Raw genomic sequence first — 18,730 nt, 5'->3', positions numbered from 1 at the left:
GATCCTGATGAGGGGATCAATGGACACAAGGTACGGGTGCCCATTAAGGCCTCGGACCAAAGACGTGTGGTAATGGGGTGAAAAGTAACTACACGCAGCCGACTACAAGTCGTACAACACAATCTACAACGCTATGAAGGACAGAGGGGTCGACGTAGATCTGGAGAGATACAGAGTTTGATGATTCAACCTGGCATTGGGACTGACTATAGAAGCTTGCCAGCGTGGGGTGTCGGATGATCTTTTTTTGTTGCTCATTTCTATGCTTGTGTCATGTTTGTCACGATTCGGGAACCTAACACGCTAACAGGTCACAGATAGTAAAGGGTGCAATACCGGTCCTTAGAATGGCCGGGTTAAGCACACTAAGAATAGTCAGGAGACAAGCCAAGTAAAGGGAGCCAGAAAACAGGAGAACGCGAAACAAGCTGATGTCAAAGGAATGGAGAAAACAGGAGAATCGGAATGACAAGCCTAATATTCAGTAACCAGAGAGAAACACGAGCAAATTGCAATACAGACAGGAAAGGTAAGTATTTAAATCCTGTGCTTAATTCTGATTGGATAACTTCCAATCAGAATTAACAATCACACATGGGGGATATCTATAACTCCCACTGTGATTATTGCGCTGTTGCTTTAACGCCGACCCCGGCATTCGGATAAATGTGCCGGCTCCCAGCGTGCAGCGTTATACATGCTGCCGCTGGGAGGAGAGGAGGAGGACGTAAGCGGCGCGTCAGAGAGGACGCCGCTCGCCGACAGGTAGGGGAAGAGGGGACCGCGATGGACCGAGGGTGAGTGCTGCGAGAGGATTGCAGCTTCCCCTCACAGCCGCCCGCGGAGCCCTGACAATGTTCCACTTCTGTCCCGTAGCCCCACAATGGCATATACTATTATTTACACAAAAAGCAAGTAAAAAGTAGGCGCTCGTAATAAAATAGTCTAGAATATAACTAACCAACAAATATTATATATTATGAAGCTGCACCAAATACAAGTGTAAAACTCCTCCAAACACTCTTGTGAATATACTAAAATAATAAGGTGCGCGATCTCGATGAAGCCGTGAACACGGCGAAACGCGTCATCACGCACGTTACGAAAGTTACGCACCTTACGTCACGCATTTGAGGAAGTCCCTCCCCCTGGAAGTTTTTTGGATACAGACGGTAATAACGGCGGCGAACAAACAGAGGGAACAGTCAACACCCTTATGCTGCATATAACCGAACACTCTGATACCTAATGCTGAATGTGGAGGAAGGTGACATATCTGTGCTGTGCTGGGCAATAAATATTTTGGATTATCTTCGTCTGTGCAGTCCTATATTTGAAGAAGCTGTTTAAGCTAGAGCAGGCTCATTCTGCTCTACTTTTGTGAGTGCAATATTTGGCATTTATAATTTACATTTTTAATACGGTTTTACACTATTTTTTTTTCTGTCTCTCTTTTCTTCTATGTATATTTCCATTTGAGAGGACATATGTATGTATAATATTTTATATTAATATTACACATTTTAAGTGCACTTTATATCACTCTGCACTTTATTATATAGTTTGCACTTGTTGCACTTTGTAATATTGGGTCTTAAAGACACAGCGCACCTTATTATTTTAGTATATACTATTATTTACTACATATCATTTCATTATTAGTCTGATTAGTGTTATACCGGACGGCAGGTTAATATAGCATGTATCCGCCCTACCAATAAACTCTATGTCCACTAGCTTACTCATAATGTTACGCTGCTTATTCTCACAACTCGCCCATTCCTGAGTGTGGAGTGCCATGCCAGTCTGCTGTCTGGACACAATAAGTCCCTCTCTCTTTAAAAAACAAACAAACAGACGGCTTGGAGGAGTGGGACTCCCGAACCTACAACTATACCACAAAGCTGCGATGCTTTCTGCGGGCGTGCTCTTACATGCGCACCCAGGCACGCTACAGATGCATCTCTAACAGACCACCTATGGACACCGAGGAAATTTAGGGCCAAACGTACAGACCTGGTCCCAACCACGCAACTTACAATAACCACATGGGACACATTTATGGACCAGGTGGGCCACAGAGATACATTGCATCCCAAATCTCCACTCTCAATCTTACGAACTATAGTGCCCAACATCCCCCTAAAGGTATGGAACACAGCAGGAATCACAAAACTATCACAGCTTTTGGACACCAAGGGTACCATACCATTCCCAACCCTCCAAACACAATGGCAACTCCCGAATAGAGCAATTTTCTCCTATTCACAAATTAAAAGTGCACTACAAGCGCACGCACTCCCACTACATACACCACCAGGCACGACCAAGATAACCTCTTCCATACTTCTGAGCAGGTGCTGGACGGCTCCCACGAAACCCAAAACACTCACACTGTGTTACAAAGCATGGCAAGAACTCTACACTACCACATCACACCCCTGCAAACCCCATTGGGAGACGGACTGTGAGACAGCACTGACAGACCACAACTGGCTTCGTGCCCTCAATGGCCTCTCCAAATGGACAAAGTGCTATACACACATTGAAGCCCACAGAAAACTCCTATACCGCTGGTACATGACCCCACAGAGGCTTCACCGCATATACCCCAACACATCACACACTTGCTGGAGGTGCAATGAGACTATGGGTACTCTGGAGCACCTATGGTGGTCCTGTAGCACTATCCAGCCCCTTTGGACCGCTGTATCAACTACACTGGACCAACTGCAGATCCCCAAATTTCACCTGACAAAAATCTCCTGTCTCCTACTAATACTCCCTGACAACCTCTCCCTCTCACAAAAACAAATCACAGCCCTCACTATATTAGCAGCAAGAAATCTGCTAGCACAACACTGGAAGTCACAGGCCTGCCCCTCTTTAGCCCAACTCCAGACTAGACTCTCTCAATACAAAACATACGAGAGAATGGCAATCATGTCTCCGCAAAAGAAACTAGCATTTGACACGGGATGGGGTCAATGGGAAGGGGAGTCAAACAACACAGGTGGGATATCTAGACCCGATACCCATGATGACACTAACACAAGTGACACAATCAACCGCCTCCCCAGGTCCGCTCCAGTACGCCCCGAATGCATTGAAAACCATGCTCTTAGGGAAGACTGGACACACAGTGCATAAAAAACTAGTTGCAAAGCAATCTCAAGGGACTCTCAGGCCCTTCCCCCCCCACTAATACACTGTCTCCCATCTGAACTCCCCCATCCTCCCCATTCCCCCTACCCCCCCACCCTGATTCACACATCAGCACAAACTCGCTCAATCAACAAGGCGACAACACGCACATGCAGAACCGTGACCTAGTCACTCGAACAATTGATCCGCTCTATCACAATGTATCAATGTTGTAACTGCCTCTAAGTGCTATCCCTTGTTCCAACAACAAATGCTGATATGTTCATCGAGAAAATGTAAAACTATGTAACCCCCCCACCTAACCTCCCTCCTCTTTATTCTGTATCCCTTATTACGTTTGCTGAAAATAATAAAATATAAATCTGAAAAAACAAACAAACAAACAAACAGACTTAGACCAGCTGGTTTATTGTTGGACAGGCCACAGACCAAACAACCACATAGCCTTATCTATCTCTTGTTATATGCTGACACTTGATTAAGATGGTTATGTATGTATTATCGCTTCCAATGTATCGCTACTGATTGTTTTATAGTGGTGCTGTTGTCACAATATTTTTTTTATCTTCATGACTCAAGCCTCAATAAAACAGAGATTGACAAAAAATCTTTGTTCCTCGACTTATTGGCTCTTGCTTTGGACCGGTGGGGATTATCTTGGTCGACAAAGATAAGACTGTCTTTCCATATTAGTGGAGAAGCGCACAATGAGCCAGTGGGCTGCCTGGGCTTTCTTTATTCCCAAGATGGCTGAGAAGCCAAATGTCTCACAGTATAGCCCTCAACATGCAGAGGTTTTGGCAAACTTCAATAGAATATGTGAGAAGTATGAGGCATGATTAAACCAATGCTCAAACCAGATAAAGCATACTACCTATACTATATGGCGATAATGAAGCATCGATTGCTGGGGGGACTTAATTTAGAGCAGGGAGGGTGAGAAGGGACATACATGCTGAGAGTTCTGGGCTGCCTTAGTTATGTGTGCTGGTTTGGAACTAGTCTCACAGCAGAAAATTGAAAATATCTCAGAATGTGCAACATTTTAGTCAGACTCCTACTTCCGTAACCACTTCTGAAAGCAGGAGTGGTATGATGGTTGGAGTAACACTTTAGGGATCAAATCAATGTCTTACATGTATACCCTACTGATTCCATATTTTCAAGTTAACCCCATATGCTAGTTCTTCAGGACCACCTCCATCTCGTGGTTTGAATGCTTTCTGGGGTTTCTGGAATGTTAAAGCCATAATCACAGGAGGTTAAAGACCTCCTTTGGGATTCATGGGCACAAGGCAAAAGGAAATGCTACCTCTCAGCCTTGAACTTATGGTGTCAGTATATCGAAAGGGGCCTTGATCCTTTCACTGCATCTGTTCTAGCTATTCTACAATTTCCCCACCGTCTTTTTTTATCTTTTCGTCTTATTTTTTCTATCAATCCATTAATGTCATGCGTTCTGCCATTTCTGTGGCCCATGTTCTGGTTCAAGGTATTTCAACTGTGTCATCTCATGCAAGGTACTGGTATGTCTTGTACCACAGTCCCCAAATATTCATATCTTCAAGATGTTGAAGTTCTGCGTTTTTTACACAATTGGCAACAAGAATTTATCACTTTGTCAACTTTCTGGGTAGTTCACGTTATTATTGTGTCTAGTTTCGTAGGGTTTCAGATGTCCGCACCTGATGTTAATACTTTCTACATTCCCTGGCTTAGGAGGTAACTTTTCTTATTGTGCATCCTACAAAATGAGATTCTTCTATCATTTTTTTTACCAGTTTGTACTGGGATAATCCAAACTATGTATGCTTCCTACTCTCCTGTGATATATTTCAGTTATGGTGCCTCATCGATCCGCTTTATTGTGTTAACAACTAATATGTTATGTCCGTCTTCATAAACAACCGGTTTCAGTTAAAACTTGGCTGGCTGTTATCTTTAGAAAGTTCTGTTGCTACTTTTGGTGCACATTCAGTATGGGGCACTGTGTATAAATAATCTTGGCAGAAGGCAAATATTTTCCCTCCCTTTCCTTTCTGGATTACTTTTTGATACAACTTGTTTTGATTGTTAAATTTTTTTAGATATGTAATTGCAGATTGGTCTTATATAAATTTTCTATTGCATATTTATGCACATTTAAGAATCATGTGTTTCCTTATAACAAATATATATTATTACAATACGTGTTTGCAAGTTTATGTGTTTCCTATTCAAGTGCTTTTCACCCATTTCTTTTCTTTCAGTGTGACCTTTTTGTACAACTTACAGTTCAAGGATTTTCATTGTGGTTGGTGTCCTAAATGAGTTTAAATCTTCATTAGTGGTTATTCCTTCAGTTTCCTTTTGGCGCTGTTCGTTTTTTTGAGTCCCTTGTTTTTACAGACTTTAAGTTTTTAGTCTTTATATCTTATTTTTTTTAGTCTTCATATCTTATTTTTTTTTTTTTTGAGCTTTACTGAAGTATTTTTTTTTTTTAAATTCTTTATTTTTGTTGTGCATGAGGGAACATAACATCCTGCATCGTCACAATAACGAGTGCAGGGACATGCAAAATTCACAACGAAACAGATTACATCAGAAATTACATCCGAAAAGTGCATACTTTGCTTCATTTGGCTGTGTCTGCACAATTTTTTAATATTAGAGTACATAAGGTAACTGCACACATTCGTGAAATAGCCAGGGCACAGGTGATATATGCAAGATCTATGAGTATAGGCGTATGTTTGAAGCGGTACGTGTGGAGCGCTCAGATGTGTGCTGTTATGGTATAATGAACTTAAACGTCTGACATGTCTATAAAACATCTCTTGTGTAAGAAAGCTGGTTCACTTTTACTACTGTAGTTGAGGTGTCTTGAAAGCGTGTGTGGGTTGCGCTACTTTTATAAATGCTGAACTGTAGGAAATAAACATTGTTTAAAAAGAAGAACACGGGGCTAGTAACTATGTTAGGGCTGTCCCATACCCTGAGGCGGCGTCGCTACAGAGTCCACCGGTTAATGCAGACAGTGGTTTGGGTAAATCTGCCTCGGCAGAAGTTAATGGTCGCTATTCAGATAGGCTGTACCCCGTTGGTGCTGTGAGTAACCTAGTGCAACTGAGCCTTATAGTCAGCTTAGGGTAGCAATCAAGCTGGGGCCAGTCGATCGCTTTCAGAACCTAGTGGCTGATGTGCATACCTACGTGTTGCCTAACATCAGGCACTTACTAGTAAGTCCTGGCACAGCGTTTAGGTGGATAATGCCACTGGAGGCTACTTGTAATTAGCCCTGTGTTGCTACGAGTAGCCCTAAGGTTCGGGAGGCCGGGTTGAAGTCACGGTCCAATGAGGGTATGAGCCGGCTCATACAAGTTTAACAGGGTTGTTAGTGGGTGTGTGGTGTCGGGCCAGGCGAGATGCTGCACGGGGGTGCTCATGTGTGTGCCTGTGTACCCGGTGATGAGAGGGGGGGGGGGGGGTAATGGACAGTCATGTATGCCAGATCTAATTAGGTAGGACGTCTGAGGAATGGAAAAATGGGGTGATGTATCAGCAGGTGTAATATAGACTACAGGAAAAGAGAGAGAACAGAGGTTAAGGAAACCATTAGTGCTAGTAATAAAAATAAAACCGTGAAGTTATTAAATTGTCCTGTGGGTCACTTGAGTCTCTGTTCAAGTAGTGACCGCTGCGTAGGGGTCAGGTGTTCGTCCCTGCAGGATAAAGGTGGCGGTTGCGAGATTGGTGCCAGCGGTAGCGAGTCCCATGTTGCTGGGTAAGGAGGTGAGTGGTCGTAGCGTTCGCCTCCAGGCTAGCGTGCCGCTTGACAAGTCGGCATAGAATAAAATCGCCATATTTTCAATATGAAGGGGTGATTTGTTTTGTAACGCCGTGAGGACTGTTGCTTTGTCTTTGCAGTTTTGAAAGGTAATGATCAAGTCCCTGGGGGCTGTGGTGGGGGCTGTGTTGGGTTTAGGGATTCGAAAGAATCTTTCCAGAGTAATGGCTGTTCCCTGCCTTTGTGGTAGAATAGCCGTCAGCATGCGTTGCAGAAAATGTGGTAGTTCTATGTCGGGGATGCTTTCTGAGACCCCTCTGAGTTTAAGATTGTTTCTTCGCCGTGAGTCCTCTAGGGCCGCATAACGGCGTTCATGCAGCAGATTCTGTTGCTGCAGAGTTTGTACGGCTTGTTGAAGCTGGGTGATGTGTTGGGTATTCGTTTGTGCTGCTCCCTCTAGGGCCCCAATGCGGCCTGTCAGTCCCTGCAGATCACTGCGTACTGCTGTGATGTCTGCCGAGAGATTCCTTTGCAGGTCTGCCAGTAGATCTTTTAGGACCGATATGGTCACCGGGATGTATCCGACCCCGATTTGGTGCACCTCTGCTTTTGTGAGGGAGCTTGTGCTGGGATGAGTGGGTAGTCCTCTTCAGCGTCGCCGGACAACTCGTCCGAGAAGTCCGAGCAACCGCCGGACAGCGCGGCCATTTTGGGTCAGTTGGCGCCCTGCGCCCTTCTCCATATGTCCCCAATGGTAAGTCCCGGTGCGGGTTTGTCCGCTGGAAGTCATTTAATCTTTCGCCCCACGGTGTTCAGGCTGACCTGGTGGGTATTTGTGGGTGATTTTCTGTCAAATTCGCGCCGGGTTTCAGTCGTTTTTTCTATTGTGAGCACGGAGCTCCAGGCATGTGCGTCCGTTCACCTCCGAGGTCAGGCTCCGCCCCCTTCATATCTTATTTTTGATGTGTTACTGACTAAATTTTTGCTACCGTGAGAGTTTAGTAAAGAAAGTGTTAAAGGGTCACTATAGGGTCAGGAACAAAAACATGTATTCCTGACCCTATAGTGTTAAATCCACCATATAGATGGCTTTCCCCCCCCTTAGCCCCCCTAGAAAAGTTTAAAACACACCTTATTGGCTAAAATCAGCATGGGGTCAGGGCAAAATGTTTTGGCCAATCAGCACCTCCTCATAGAGATGCATTGAATCAATGCATCTCTATGAGGAAAATTCTGCGTCTCCATGCAGAGCGGCAGGGCTGCCTACTGTGCAGCCCTAAGCCAGGAAGCCCCTCCAGTGGCCATCTATGTAAACACTGCCTTTTCTCTGTAGTTGTTCTGGTGACTATAGGGTCACTTTAAGCAAAATATTAATTTCTTAATTAGGATCATTTTTACACTAAAGATAGAATAAAATTTCACTAGTAAGGGCATATAATTCAAGAAATCCAAGATAAATGACAACACTTGTATATATGGTGTGTATACCTTTAAATCTGCTAGAGACAGAATACATTTTTTATACACGCCAAATACTATACTTTATAAGGGAAAGATTTGAACCACTTTGCGTGTAGGAGAACAGTATGAGGAACTGCTTCCGATATTTTAATAAAATTGGTGTAAGAATTAGTGTGTGATGACACAACAATATATGGTGCATACGTCTTTAAATCTGTAGAGACAGAATAAGTGAAGTATATAATATATAGTATAGTATAGTATAGTATAGTATAGTATAATATACTTTATGATATAAAGATATAAACCTTATAGGGTAGAGATACAGTATAAATGACTGTATTCCATAATGCAATAAAATCAGTAAAATCCAATAAAATCCAATAAATTAAAAATGATGGATGAAAATTAGAAATAGTACAACGTTTATTAGGCAAAAGTGACTGTGCCAAAGCATTCAAAATACTACAATATATAAAGAATAAAAATATATACAAATATATAAAAATATTAGTCAGGGATGGTTTGCAAGATTGTTACCAGCACATCTGTATTTGTTATTCCGATTTTGCCACAGGGACCGGTTAGGATGGATATGGATAGTTTGTTGTATAGAGTAAATCACTATCTGCCGGCTGTTCGTGAGGTTGGCGTGCGTCCCAGACCTCACTCTGGGTGATGCACGCTACTGGCCGGTCGGTCCCCAGGTCTCGGAATGCTCTTGTGCTCGGTGGAAGAAAACACCTTTGCTGGCTCTGCAATCTGTGTCCGTACCCCGTTTGGTCTGTTGTGGTCTAACGCGTTTTGTGGGTGTCAGCCCCACTTCATCAGAGACAGGATGAGGATTCTTCAATACAACATGGTTTAAATACAATTCTAGCTAATTAAAACCAATTAAAAGCAATTTATAATACTTTGGTGTAATGGTCATTTTGGGCAATGGTATACTAAACTGTTAATTGTGATATACAAACATACAAATAGAAATAGAAGTTTGAACATATTATTTCAGTGTACAAAATCCATCATTGAAGTTTATAGGTATAAATCCTGGAAACATTGGAAATATTGGAAGCATAAATTATTTTTACAATTTGCAACTCACCTGCAACTCATGTTAGCTCCAACTCTCAAATCCTCCTATGACATCCAGGACAGACCAAAAACCAGAGGCTTCAGAAGATGCACCAAATGCATAGCATGTAAGAACAACCCCTCCTTGGAATTGGAAATTACCAAATTCCAATCCACAAACAACATGGAAGAATATAACCTACAAACCGATATGAGTTGTGATACAGTAGGAGTAATTTATCTCATCACATGCCCTTGCTCAAAACAGTACGTGGGAAGAACAAAGAGATCTCTGAAAACCAAAATAGCAGAACATATACGTAACATCAAGAAGGGACTGCAGACACACAATCTTTCCAAACACTTTCAAGAATTCCATGGAGGAGACCCCACAAGACTTAAGTTCTTACCCATCGAAAAAGTGAACGTACATTGGAGAGGTGGGGACATGGAAAGAAACCTAGACCAAATTGAAGCAAGGTGGATTTTTAACCTAGAGACCTTTTGTTTTTCTTGTTTTTTCTTGTTTTTCTTGTTGTTTTTTTCTTTCTGGATTTATACACCATACGCTCTATCTTTCAATATTGTATCCAATTAATCTATTTATTTAATTTATTTTATTTTATTTTATTTTTATTTTATCTATTTTACTGCAATGTTGTATTGTGTCTATTTAAATATTATATTACGCATAATTCGCCATGTATGTATGTATCCACTCCTTTTTAATACACATATGCATCCATATGCACTTACATTCATCCATCTAGGGTACACAGATGGAACCTAACACTAGTCTACTTACATATACATATGTCTGTCCAACTACACTTTAGCTATCTATTTTCCATGGTTTATAACATATCTTGAATGAATCCACTAGGTGTACACTCATCTCAATCTATATACACTTACACTCACCCATTTAAGGTACACAGATGGAACCTAATATTAGTGCATTTGTACATATGTGCATATGCACATACATATGTATACATATATTTCTTCCACTACACAACAGCCACTTATTTCCAATGATTGAATCCCACATATATTCTCTTAATTCATTATTATTTTCCCTTAATTCATTTTCTTTGACCCATATACTATACATATTCCACTATATATTATACAGATTTCCTCCTCCGCAACTCACACCGCAGGAAACACTCTTGACCTCATCTTCACCAATCTCTGTACCACCTCTGATCTCTCCACTGATCCATTTCCTTTGTCTGACCACCATCTGCTAACATTTAACATCTGCATACCTCATACCAAAATTTCAACACCATCAACTCTCCAACCTCGCAGAAACCTCAACTCCCTCGATCTCCAGCACTTCTCCACCACACTCCAAACACTCCTTTTACCCATCTCAAATCTCAACTGCCCTAACTCTGCAACCTCACTCTACAACTCCACTCTCTCCTCTCAACTTGACATCATGGCACCTCCTACAGTTAAACGCAGCAAGCGCCCCCAACTACAACCCTGGCACACTAAGCTGACCCGTTACCTCCAAAAATGTTCCAGAACTGCTGAACGCTGGTGGAGAAAGTCTCACTCTGCATCTGACTTTGTCCACTATAAATTTATGCTGCGCTCCTACAGCATGGCTCTTTCCTCTGCAAAAGTAAACTACTTCAAAACCCTCATAAGCACACTGTCCCATCAACCCAAACACCTGTTTCACACTTTTGATGCTCTTCTTCGCCCTGTGACTACCCCTCCTTCCACCACCTTGTCCGCCACAAACTTTGCATCTCATTTCACTGAGAAGATCTCTACAATCAGGAAAGAGATCTCTAATCTCTCTCCTTCCCCTATCATTATATCACCCAACCCCACTCCCCCTGCCATCCTATGCACATTTGCACCTGCTACAGCACAAGAGGTTTCTGCACTGCTCCTGTCCTCCCGCCCCACCACCTGCTCTCTCGATCCTATTCCCTCGCATCTCATCCGCACTTTGTCTCCCTTTCTTGCTCTTCCTCCCGCTAGCATTTTCAATCTCTCCCTTTCCTCTGGCACATTTCCCTCACCCTTCAAACATGCAACCGTAACCCCGATTCTGAAAAAGCCCAACCTTGATCCCAACTCCCCATCCAACTACCGCCCTATCTCGCTACTCCCATTTGCCTCCAAGATCCTCGAGAGAGTTGTGTACGCCAGATTGACAGACTCTCGAATCCAACTCTCTGCTTGACCCCCTTCAGTCTGGATTCCGCGCTGGTCACTCTGTCGAAACTGCTGTGACCAAAGTATCCAACGACTTAATTGCTGCTAAATCTCACGGCCAATACTCTATCCTAATTCTCCTTGATCTTTCTGCCGCATTTGACACTGTTGATCATCAACAGCTTCTTCACATTCTTCGTAACTTTGGTCTACGGGATACTGCTCTCTCCTGGTGCTCCTCCTACCTCTCCCAGCGCTCTTTCAGTGTTTCTTTCTCTGGTTCTGCCTCTTCTCACCAACCCCTCTCTGTCGGCGTCCCCCAAGGATCTGTCCTCGGCCCCCTATTGTTCTCCATCTATACTGCCTCCCTTGGTAAACTCATCAGCTCCTTTGGTTTCCAATATCATTTATATGCAGATGACACGCAAATCTACCTGTCCTCCCCTGATCTCTCTCCGCCCACCTTGACTCGTGTTTCTGACTGCCTCTCTGCTATTTCCAACTGGATGGCTGCTCACTTCCTTAAACTCAACCTGTCCAAAACAGAACTTCTAGTTTTTCCTCCCTCAAGTGCTGCTACTCCTGTTGTCTCCATCCAAGTCAACGGCGCTACTATCACCTCTACCTTGCAGGCTCGCTGCCTAGGGGTTCTTTTCGATTCTGACCTCTCTTTTACTCCCCATGTCCAATCGATAGTCAAATCCTGTCGCTTCCAACTCAAGAACATAGCGCGCATCCGCCCATATCTAACGCCGGACGCGGCTAAGATATTGGTTCATGCTGTTGTTTCTCTCTCGCCTCGACTACTGCAATCCCCTTCTGAGCGGTCTTACATGTTCCCAGCTTGCACCGCTGCAATCTGTAATGAACGCGGCTGCGAGGCTTATTTTCCTGTCCGGTCGCACCTCCCACGCCTCCACGCTCTGTCAGTCCCTGCATTGGCTTCCAGTTAGATATAGGGCCCAATTCAAAATTCTGTCACTTGCTTACAAATCCCTACATAATGCTGCTCCAACATACCTATCCTCCCTCATACACAAGTATATCCCGTCGAGACCCCTGCGCTCATCCCAAGACCTACGCCTATCCTCTGCCCGGATCCCCACCTCTGACGCTCGCCTTCAAGACTTCTCTAGGGCTGCACCTATTCTGTGGAACTCCCTTCCCTCCTCAATCAGACTTTCACCCAGCCTCCACTCCTTCAAAAAATGTTTGAAAACTCACTTATTCGTTAAAGCGTATCAATTAAACTGTCAGCAGGCTTCTCATCCCCCACCCCATGACTCCTTTCCTGCAACTGTCAAAAATGACCTACCAAGCACTCAATAAACCCTTCTCTAACAAACTATTTAATTCCCCTACTTTAACCCGTTTGTGTCACTATACCCCACTCCCTCTAGCATGTAAGCTCATTGAGCAGGGCCCTCAACCCCCTCTGTTCCTGTACGTCCAGTGGTCTAATCTCAATTATGTGTCTGTTAGTCCACCCATTGTACAGCGCTACGGAATTTGTTGGCGCTATATAAATAATAAAATAATAATAATAATAATAATAATAATATATTATATATATTATATTTTATTTTATTTCATTTTATTCTATTGTAGTTCTAGTCTCCAGCATTCTCCTCTCACTTCCAGACTAACTAATTAAACAACATCAGATTAACTTATTCTGTTTCTCTCTCTTCCTCCAGTGTGTTTTCACCAGCAGGTTTTGCCTTTCCTGTTTTCCAACGCAAGGTATCGATCAATATAGAAACTTTATATAACTTTATTTATCTTGATCAATTTACAATATAAATATCAACCGTAACACATATCCCCTTGCAGTTTATTTATTTATCTTTCACCACTTACTCTTCCGATTAAATACCTTTCTATACTGTGAATTTCATTACACAGCGTTCTAGTACAAACATGATTTTGTTATTTATATCACCATCTAAGACTCTTCATAAAATCAGACACTATGTCTCAAGTAATGTACACATCATATCAGGACTATCTAGCACAATCTTAGGTATTCGTAACTGTACCTATTGTACTATTTTTTAAAATGTGCATTTTCTTCTGTTATTTTCACCGGATATTATTATTTTTATTTCCATTATTATAAATTTATGGTTTAATCTTTATATTAATTTTTACAATAATTTTTATAATAATAATAATTTCTACAACCATAATAATATTTTTTTCCAACAGTATCTATAATATGCATAATGTACCGTATATTGACCTTTATACACTTTATATGTATTTTATATATTTTATATATTTTTTAATATTTTATAGATATTTTAAATGTTCTTAATATGCATAGAGCTCAACAGATATACCCTATAGGTATTTTCAATGTTCTTAATGCATTTTATGCTTCCAATATTTCTAATGTTTCCAGGATTTATACCTATAAACTTCAATGATGGATTTTGTACACTGAAATAATATGTTCAAACTTCTATTTCTATTTGTATGTTTGTATATCACAATCAACAGTTTAGTATACCATTGCCCAAAATGATCATTACACCAAAGTATTATAAATTGCTTTTAATTGGTTTTAATTAGCTAGAATTGTATTTAAACCATGTTGTATTGAAGAATCCTCATCCTGTCTCTGATGAAGTGGGGCTGACACTCACGAAACTCGTTAGACCACAACAGACCAAACGGGGTACGGACGCAGATTGCAGAGCCAGCAAAGGTGTTTTCTTCCACCGAGCACAAGAGCATTCCGAGACCTGGGGACCGACCGGCCAGTAGCGTGCATGACCCAGAGTGAGGTCTGGGACGCACGCCAACCTCACGAACAGCCGGCAGATAGTGATTTACTCTATACAACAAACTATCCATATCCATCCTAACCGGTCCCTGTGGCAAAATCGGAATAACAAATACAGATGTGCTGGTAACAATCTTGCAAACCATCCCTGACTGTTATTTTTATATATTTGTATATATTTTTATTCTTTATATATTGTAGTATTTTGAATGCTTTGGCACAGTCACTTTTGCCTAATAAACGTTGTACTATTTCTAATTTTCAACCATCATTTTTAATTTATTTGATTTTATTGGATTTTACTGATTTTATTGCATTATGGAATACAGTCATTTATACTGTATCTCTACCCTATAAGGTTTATATCTTTATATCATAAAGTATATTATCTGGTATATACTTCACTTATTCTGTCTCTACAGATTTAAAGACGTATACACCATATATTGTTGTGTCATCACACACTAATTCTTACACCAATTTTATTAAAATATAGGAAGCAGTTCCTCATACTGTTCTCCTACACACAAAGTGGTTCAAATCTTTCCCTTATAAAGTATAGTATTTGGCGTGTATCAAATTGATTCTGTCTCTAGCAGATTTGAAGGTATACACACCATATATACAAGTGTTGTCATTTATCTTGGATTTCTTGAATTATATGCCCTTACTAGTGAAATTTTAACCTAAGCCTTTTCTAGTGAACCAGCTCCTGGATCCACCACACTGGACTCACGGTGTTAATTCTATTACTTTTTATTATTTTTAGACAGATTTTTGGTGAAATTTCTGCCTATATCCAGTTTTGAGCATTTCATTACAAGTCAGACTCCCTCATCCCTGTGTGTTGCACTAGGCATACCAGACTAACCTAATTTGATCTCATCAAAATTATCTTGCTCATAGCGTTGGGTGTCTCTGAGTGTATATAATAACGCAGAAGAGTTGCATAAACAATGTAAACAATTGTGAGCAGAGTTCACAATTACAAGACATTGTGATTAAACAGGTTCAGTTCCTCTGAACTTAGCATAATAAAGCTAGCACAAAGTTCGATAGTAGATCAGTGAGCCATAGTTCAAAGCTATTCAAGTTATCATACAAACGCATGTCTGATTGATCTGTCTGATAGTATTGTGTGTATGTATTACAGATAAGGGCTTTATATAGGACCTATAGCGATGGGGAGTGATTTGAAACTGGTCAAGTATATGCAGTTTGTTTTCATAAACATTCAATAGTCTAAGGGCTGGAAGAGTAATAGTATATAAAAGGCACGTTTTAATAATTGGCAACAGTGCTTACACAGTGAGACAATCAATACTAGGAATAGCAGGAAGCATAACATGTGTTAAGGTCCTAAAAATAACTGGACATTGTCATGGTTATGGTGCTTGGGATATTTCTTTAAAATGCTTAATCTTTTCAATGGTATTCCAAAAGACACTTCTCACACCTCACTAACACTCCAGGGCTCGGTTTATTTGATATTATGAATGTTCACTGGTGTCCTTATTTGGGTCTAGGTTTGCTCTAAAATATTCTCACTATTCTAGATTTAATAGACTATGCAAACAATGCCCAACAGGCTTTTAGGAACATTTTTTAAATTTTATTTAAATTCCTTATTTTGTCGTGCAATGAGTTAGAGATATGCATTCGGAATACAATAGCGTGACAATTATCTGATTACAGTACATGTAGCATATATAAAGTAACTGAAATCTGCACTTCTATATATATATATATATTTTTAAAGGAAATAAATATAAACAAAAATAATTACCTAGAGGATGTAGGGCTTTTAGAATTTCTTCACATAGGCACAATGATAGCTGCATGGGACACCATCATCAATTATATCTTTAAATACTACCATACACTATAATGTAATCTGTATTCACAGGTAATCTCCACCATTGATCGATCATTCTCTGTTGCTATGAACAGATCATGGAAGTATACAATTCTAAAAATGCCGTCATAAAGTTTTAATAAATTCAGGTAGCATCAATTAATAAAAAAGAAAAAAGAGGAAAGGGTTAACACAAAACACATTATAAGTAAGAGCGCATCAAAAGGTTTTCTTTAACATGTCTTACTAATTCCTGCACTACTAACCACCATAATATCCATAGGCCAGCGAACTGTCACACCTTTCTAATTTAGGGTCCTGTCCTGTCATCCTGTCCACATCTGGGGACACCAGAGAACTGTCCCCACAGAGCACAGCACAAGGGCATAATTGAAGTGAGCATTAGGACCATGCAAAGAGAGTTTCAGCAGCTCTTCAGCAATTCTTTTTTTGTGGTCCTATAGGTTGTGAGCCTGCCAGAAGGATTTCAGTCTAACACATCCCTTCATTGGGATAATCTGTCCTCTTGTCCATCATCATGTTGCCTGTCATTGGAAAAGACCCCTGTAGGTCTGCCCAACCGCCCTGAATCTATACTTTCCATTGTTGGAAGGTAAGTAGCCACAATCTAAACAGCACACCCCTTTTGCCCTTAGTCTACTAAATACCCTAAAAGTCACCTGTCCTTCACCCATCCTTTATCCCTTTAAATTGCTTGCAGAGCTATTTTGTTTTTCCTTTCTCGTGTTGTAGTGAATTGAAATCCATTTGTGAAATTTAGCTTAAAATGTCCACTTGTGACATTAGCCAACTTTGAGAATGTTTCAAAATCATTTGGTTTTGCCACATTTTTCAATTTGGTTTTCAGTTCACTACACCTCATTGTATATGATAGAAACACTTAAATACATAAAGGGAATCAACACAATAAAGGAGGAGACTATATTTAAAAGAAGGAGAACTGCCACAACAAGAGGACATAGTCTTACATTAGAGGGGCAAAGGTTTAAAAATAATATCAGGAAGTATTACTTTACTGAGAGGGTAGTGGATGCATGGAATAGCCTTCCAGCTGAAGTGGTAGAGGTTAACACAGTAAAGGAGTTTAAGCATGCGTGGGATAGGCATAAGGCTATCCTAACTATAAGATAAGGCCAGGGACTAATGAAAGTATTTAGAAAACTGGGCAGACTAGATGGGCCGAATGGTTCTTTTCTGCCGTCACATTCTATGTTTCTATGTTATGTTTCTAGTGATTTATCTGCTATGTTTTATTATGTCCTTTACTCACGGTATCCAACACTGACATTTGTTGGAGCTGTATAAATAAATATTACTATATATTCTAAGTATGTTAATTTTTCTGCATGTTTATTTTCGACATGCTTTTATTTATTTATTGTGGGACTGTTTATCCGATCTTAGCTCCTTACTTGTTGCTGTCCAAAAGCTCGTTTCTTGCTCCTTGTCTTTCGGATCTGTCAAAGCTATTTATACATTATCAGCCAGAATTCTACCTATACAGTTCAAGGATTTGAAAAAAAGATACTTGAAAAGCTCTCGTATCAAGACACTGCAAAGCACAGAATGTACAGAATTATCATGTGTTAACTTATACAACATGCAGCCCTGCAGGGAACATTTTTTTTTTTTTTTTTACAAGCATTTCTATTTAAAATATTGGGTTGTTAAATTAAGGCATGATTCCCATTTAAAGAAATTAAGAATGGTAAACCGGTGGGTTATTCGACTGTTTATTGGACATTATAAGTCATTATTTAAGGTATTGTAAAGCAATTTTTCTCACCTTATTAATATCCCATAAAACCAGAACGCTTTCAAGTTTGGCAAACAAAGTTGCTGTGATCCTTCCTATTCCATGTCCAGCGCCAGTGATTAGGACAATCTCACCACTCACAGATTTTCTTTTCAAGGGTATAAAAAGTTTCACAAAGGCTTCCAAGTACGAGTAGATGAATGTAAGCAGCAGAAGAAGTATTTCCAGGAAGATATTCATTGTTACCTGTATGAAGAGGCGAGCTGTAATGTTCAACTCTTACAGTCCAACGAGCATTACAGTCAAAGAGCATTATTACTTCGTCAGAGTTGAAAGGCTAGTTCTACAAGTTAACTGTGATTGCAAAATTGTTTTTGAAAAATCATGTATATGTTGCCCTTTCTTTCTTTCTTTTTCTTTGTTTTTTTTTTGGGGGGGTCAATCTTTCTTTTATTGAGGCATTTGTGAAATGGGATACAGAATAAAGAAGAGGGGATGTACGTTTTCCATACAGATTGGGGTCTCATAAGACAATGTAGCATCTCATAGGAGAGGCAGCCTCTTTTTTTTTTTTTATTCTTCATTTTATCGTGCTCATACATATAACATGGCGGTAGGCAACGACACAACAGCCAGCGATAAATATAACATTTGAAAAACAGT

The 18,730-nt window shown here is 40.6% G+C and overlaps 1 protein-coding gene across 1 annotated transcript in view; it reads right to left on the bottom strand.

Moving 5' to 3' along the window:
- LOC134565703 (17-beta-hydroxysteroid dehydrogenase 13-like) overlaps positions 1-18,361 on the bottom strand; it is a 72,263-nt gene extending 53,902 nt beyond the window's left edge. The window contains exon 1 of the mRNA XM_063425342.1: positions 18,098-18,361. Within this exon, the coding sequence (XP_063281412.1) occupies positions 18,098-18,307 (210 nt within the window). The 5' untranslated portion in view covers positions 18,308-18,361. The remainder of the gene's footprint in view (positions 1-18,097) is intronic.
- Positions 18,362-18,730: the final 369 nt, after the last annotated feature.

This window comes from Pelobates fuscus, chromosome 6 (assembly GCF_036172605.1).
Source record: "Pelobates fuscus isolate aPelFus1 chromosome 6, aPelFus1.pri, whole genome shotgun sequence".
Lineage (NCBI taxonomy): Eukaryota > Metazoa > Chordata > Amphibia > Anura > Pelobatidae > Pelobates > Pelobates fuscus.
The sequence above is the reverse complement of the archived record's forward strand: the minus strand, read 5'-3'. Positions and strand labels throughout refer to the sequence as shown.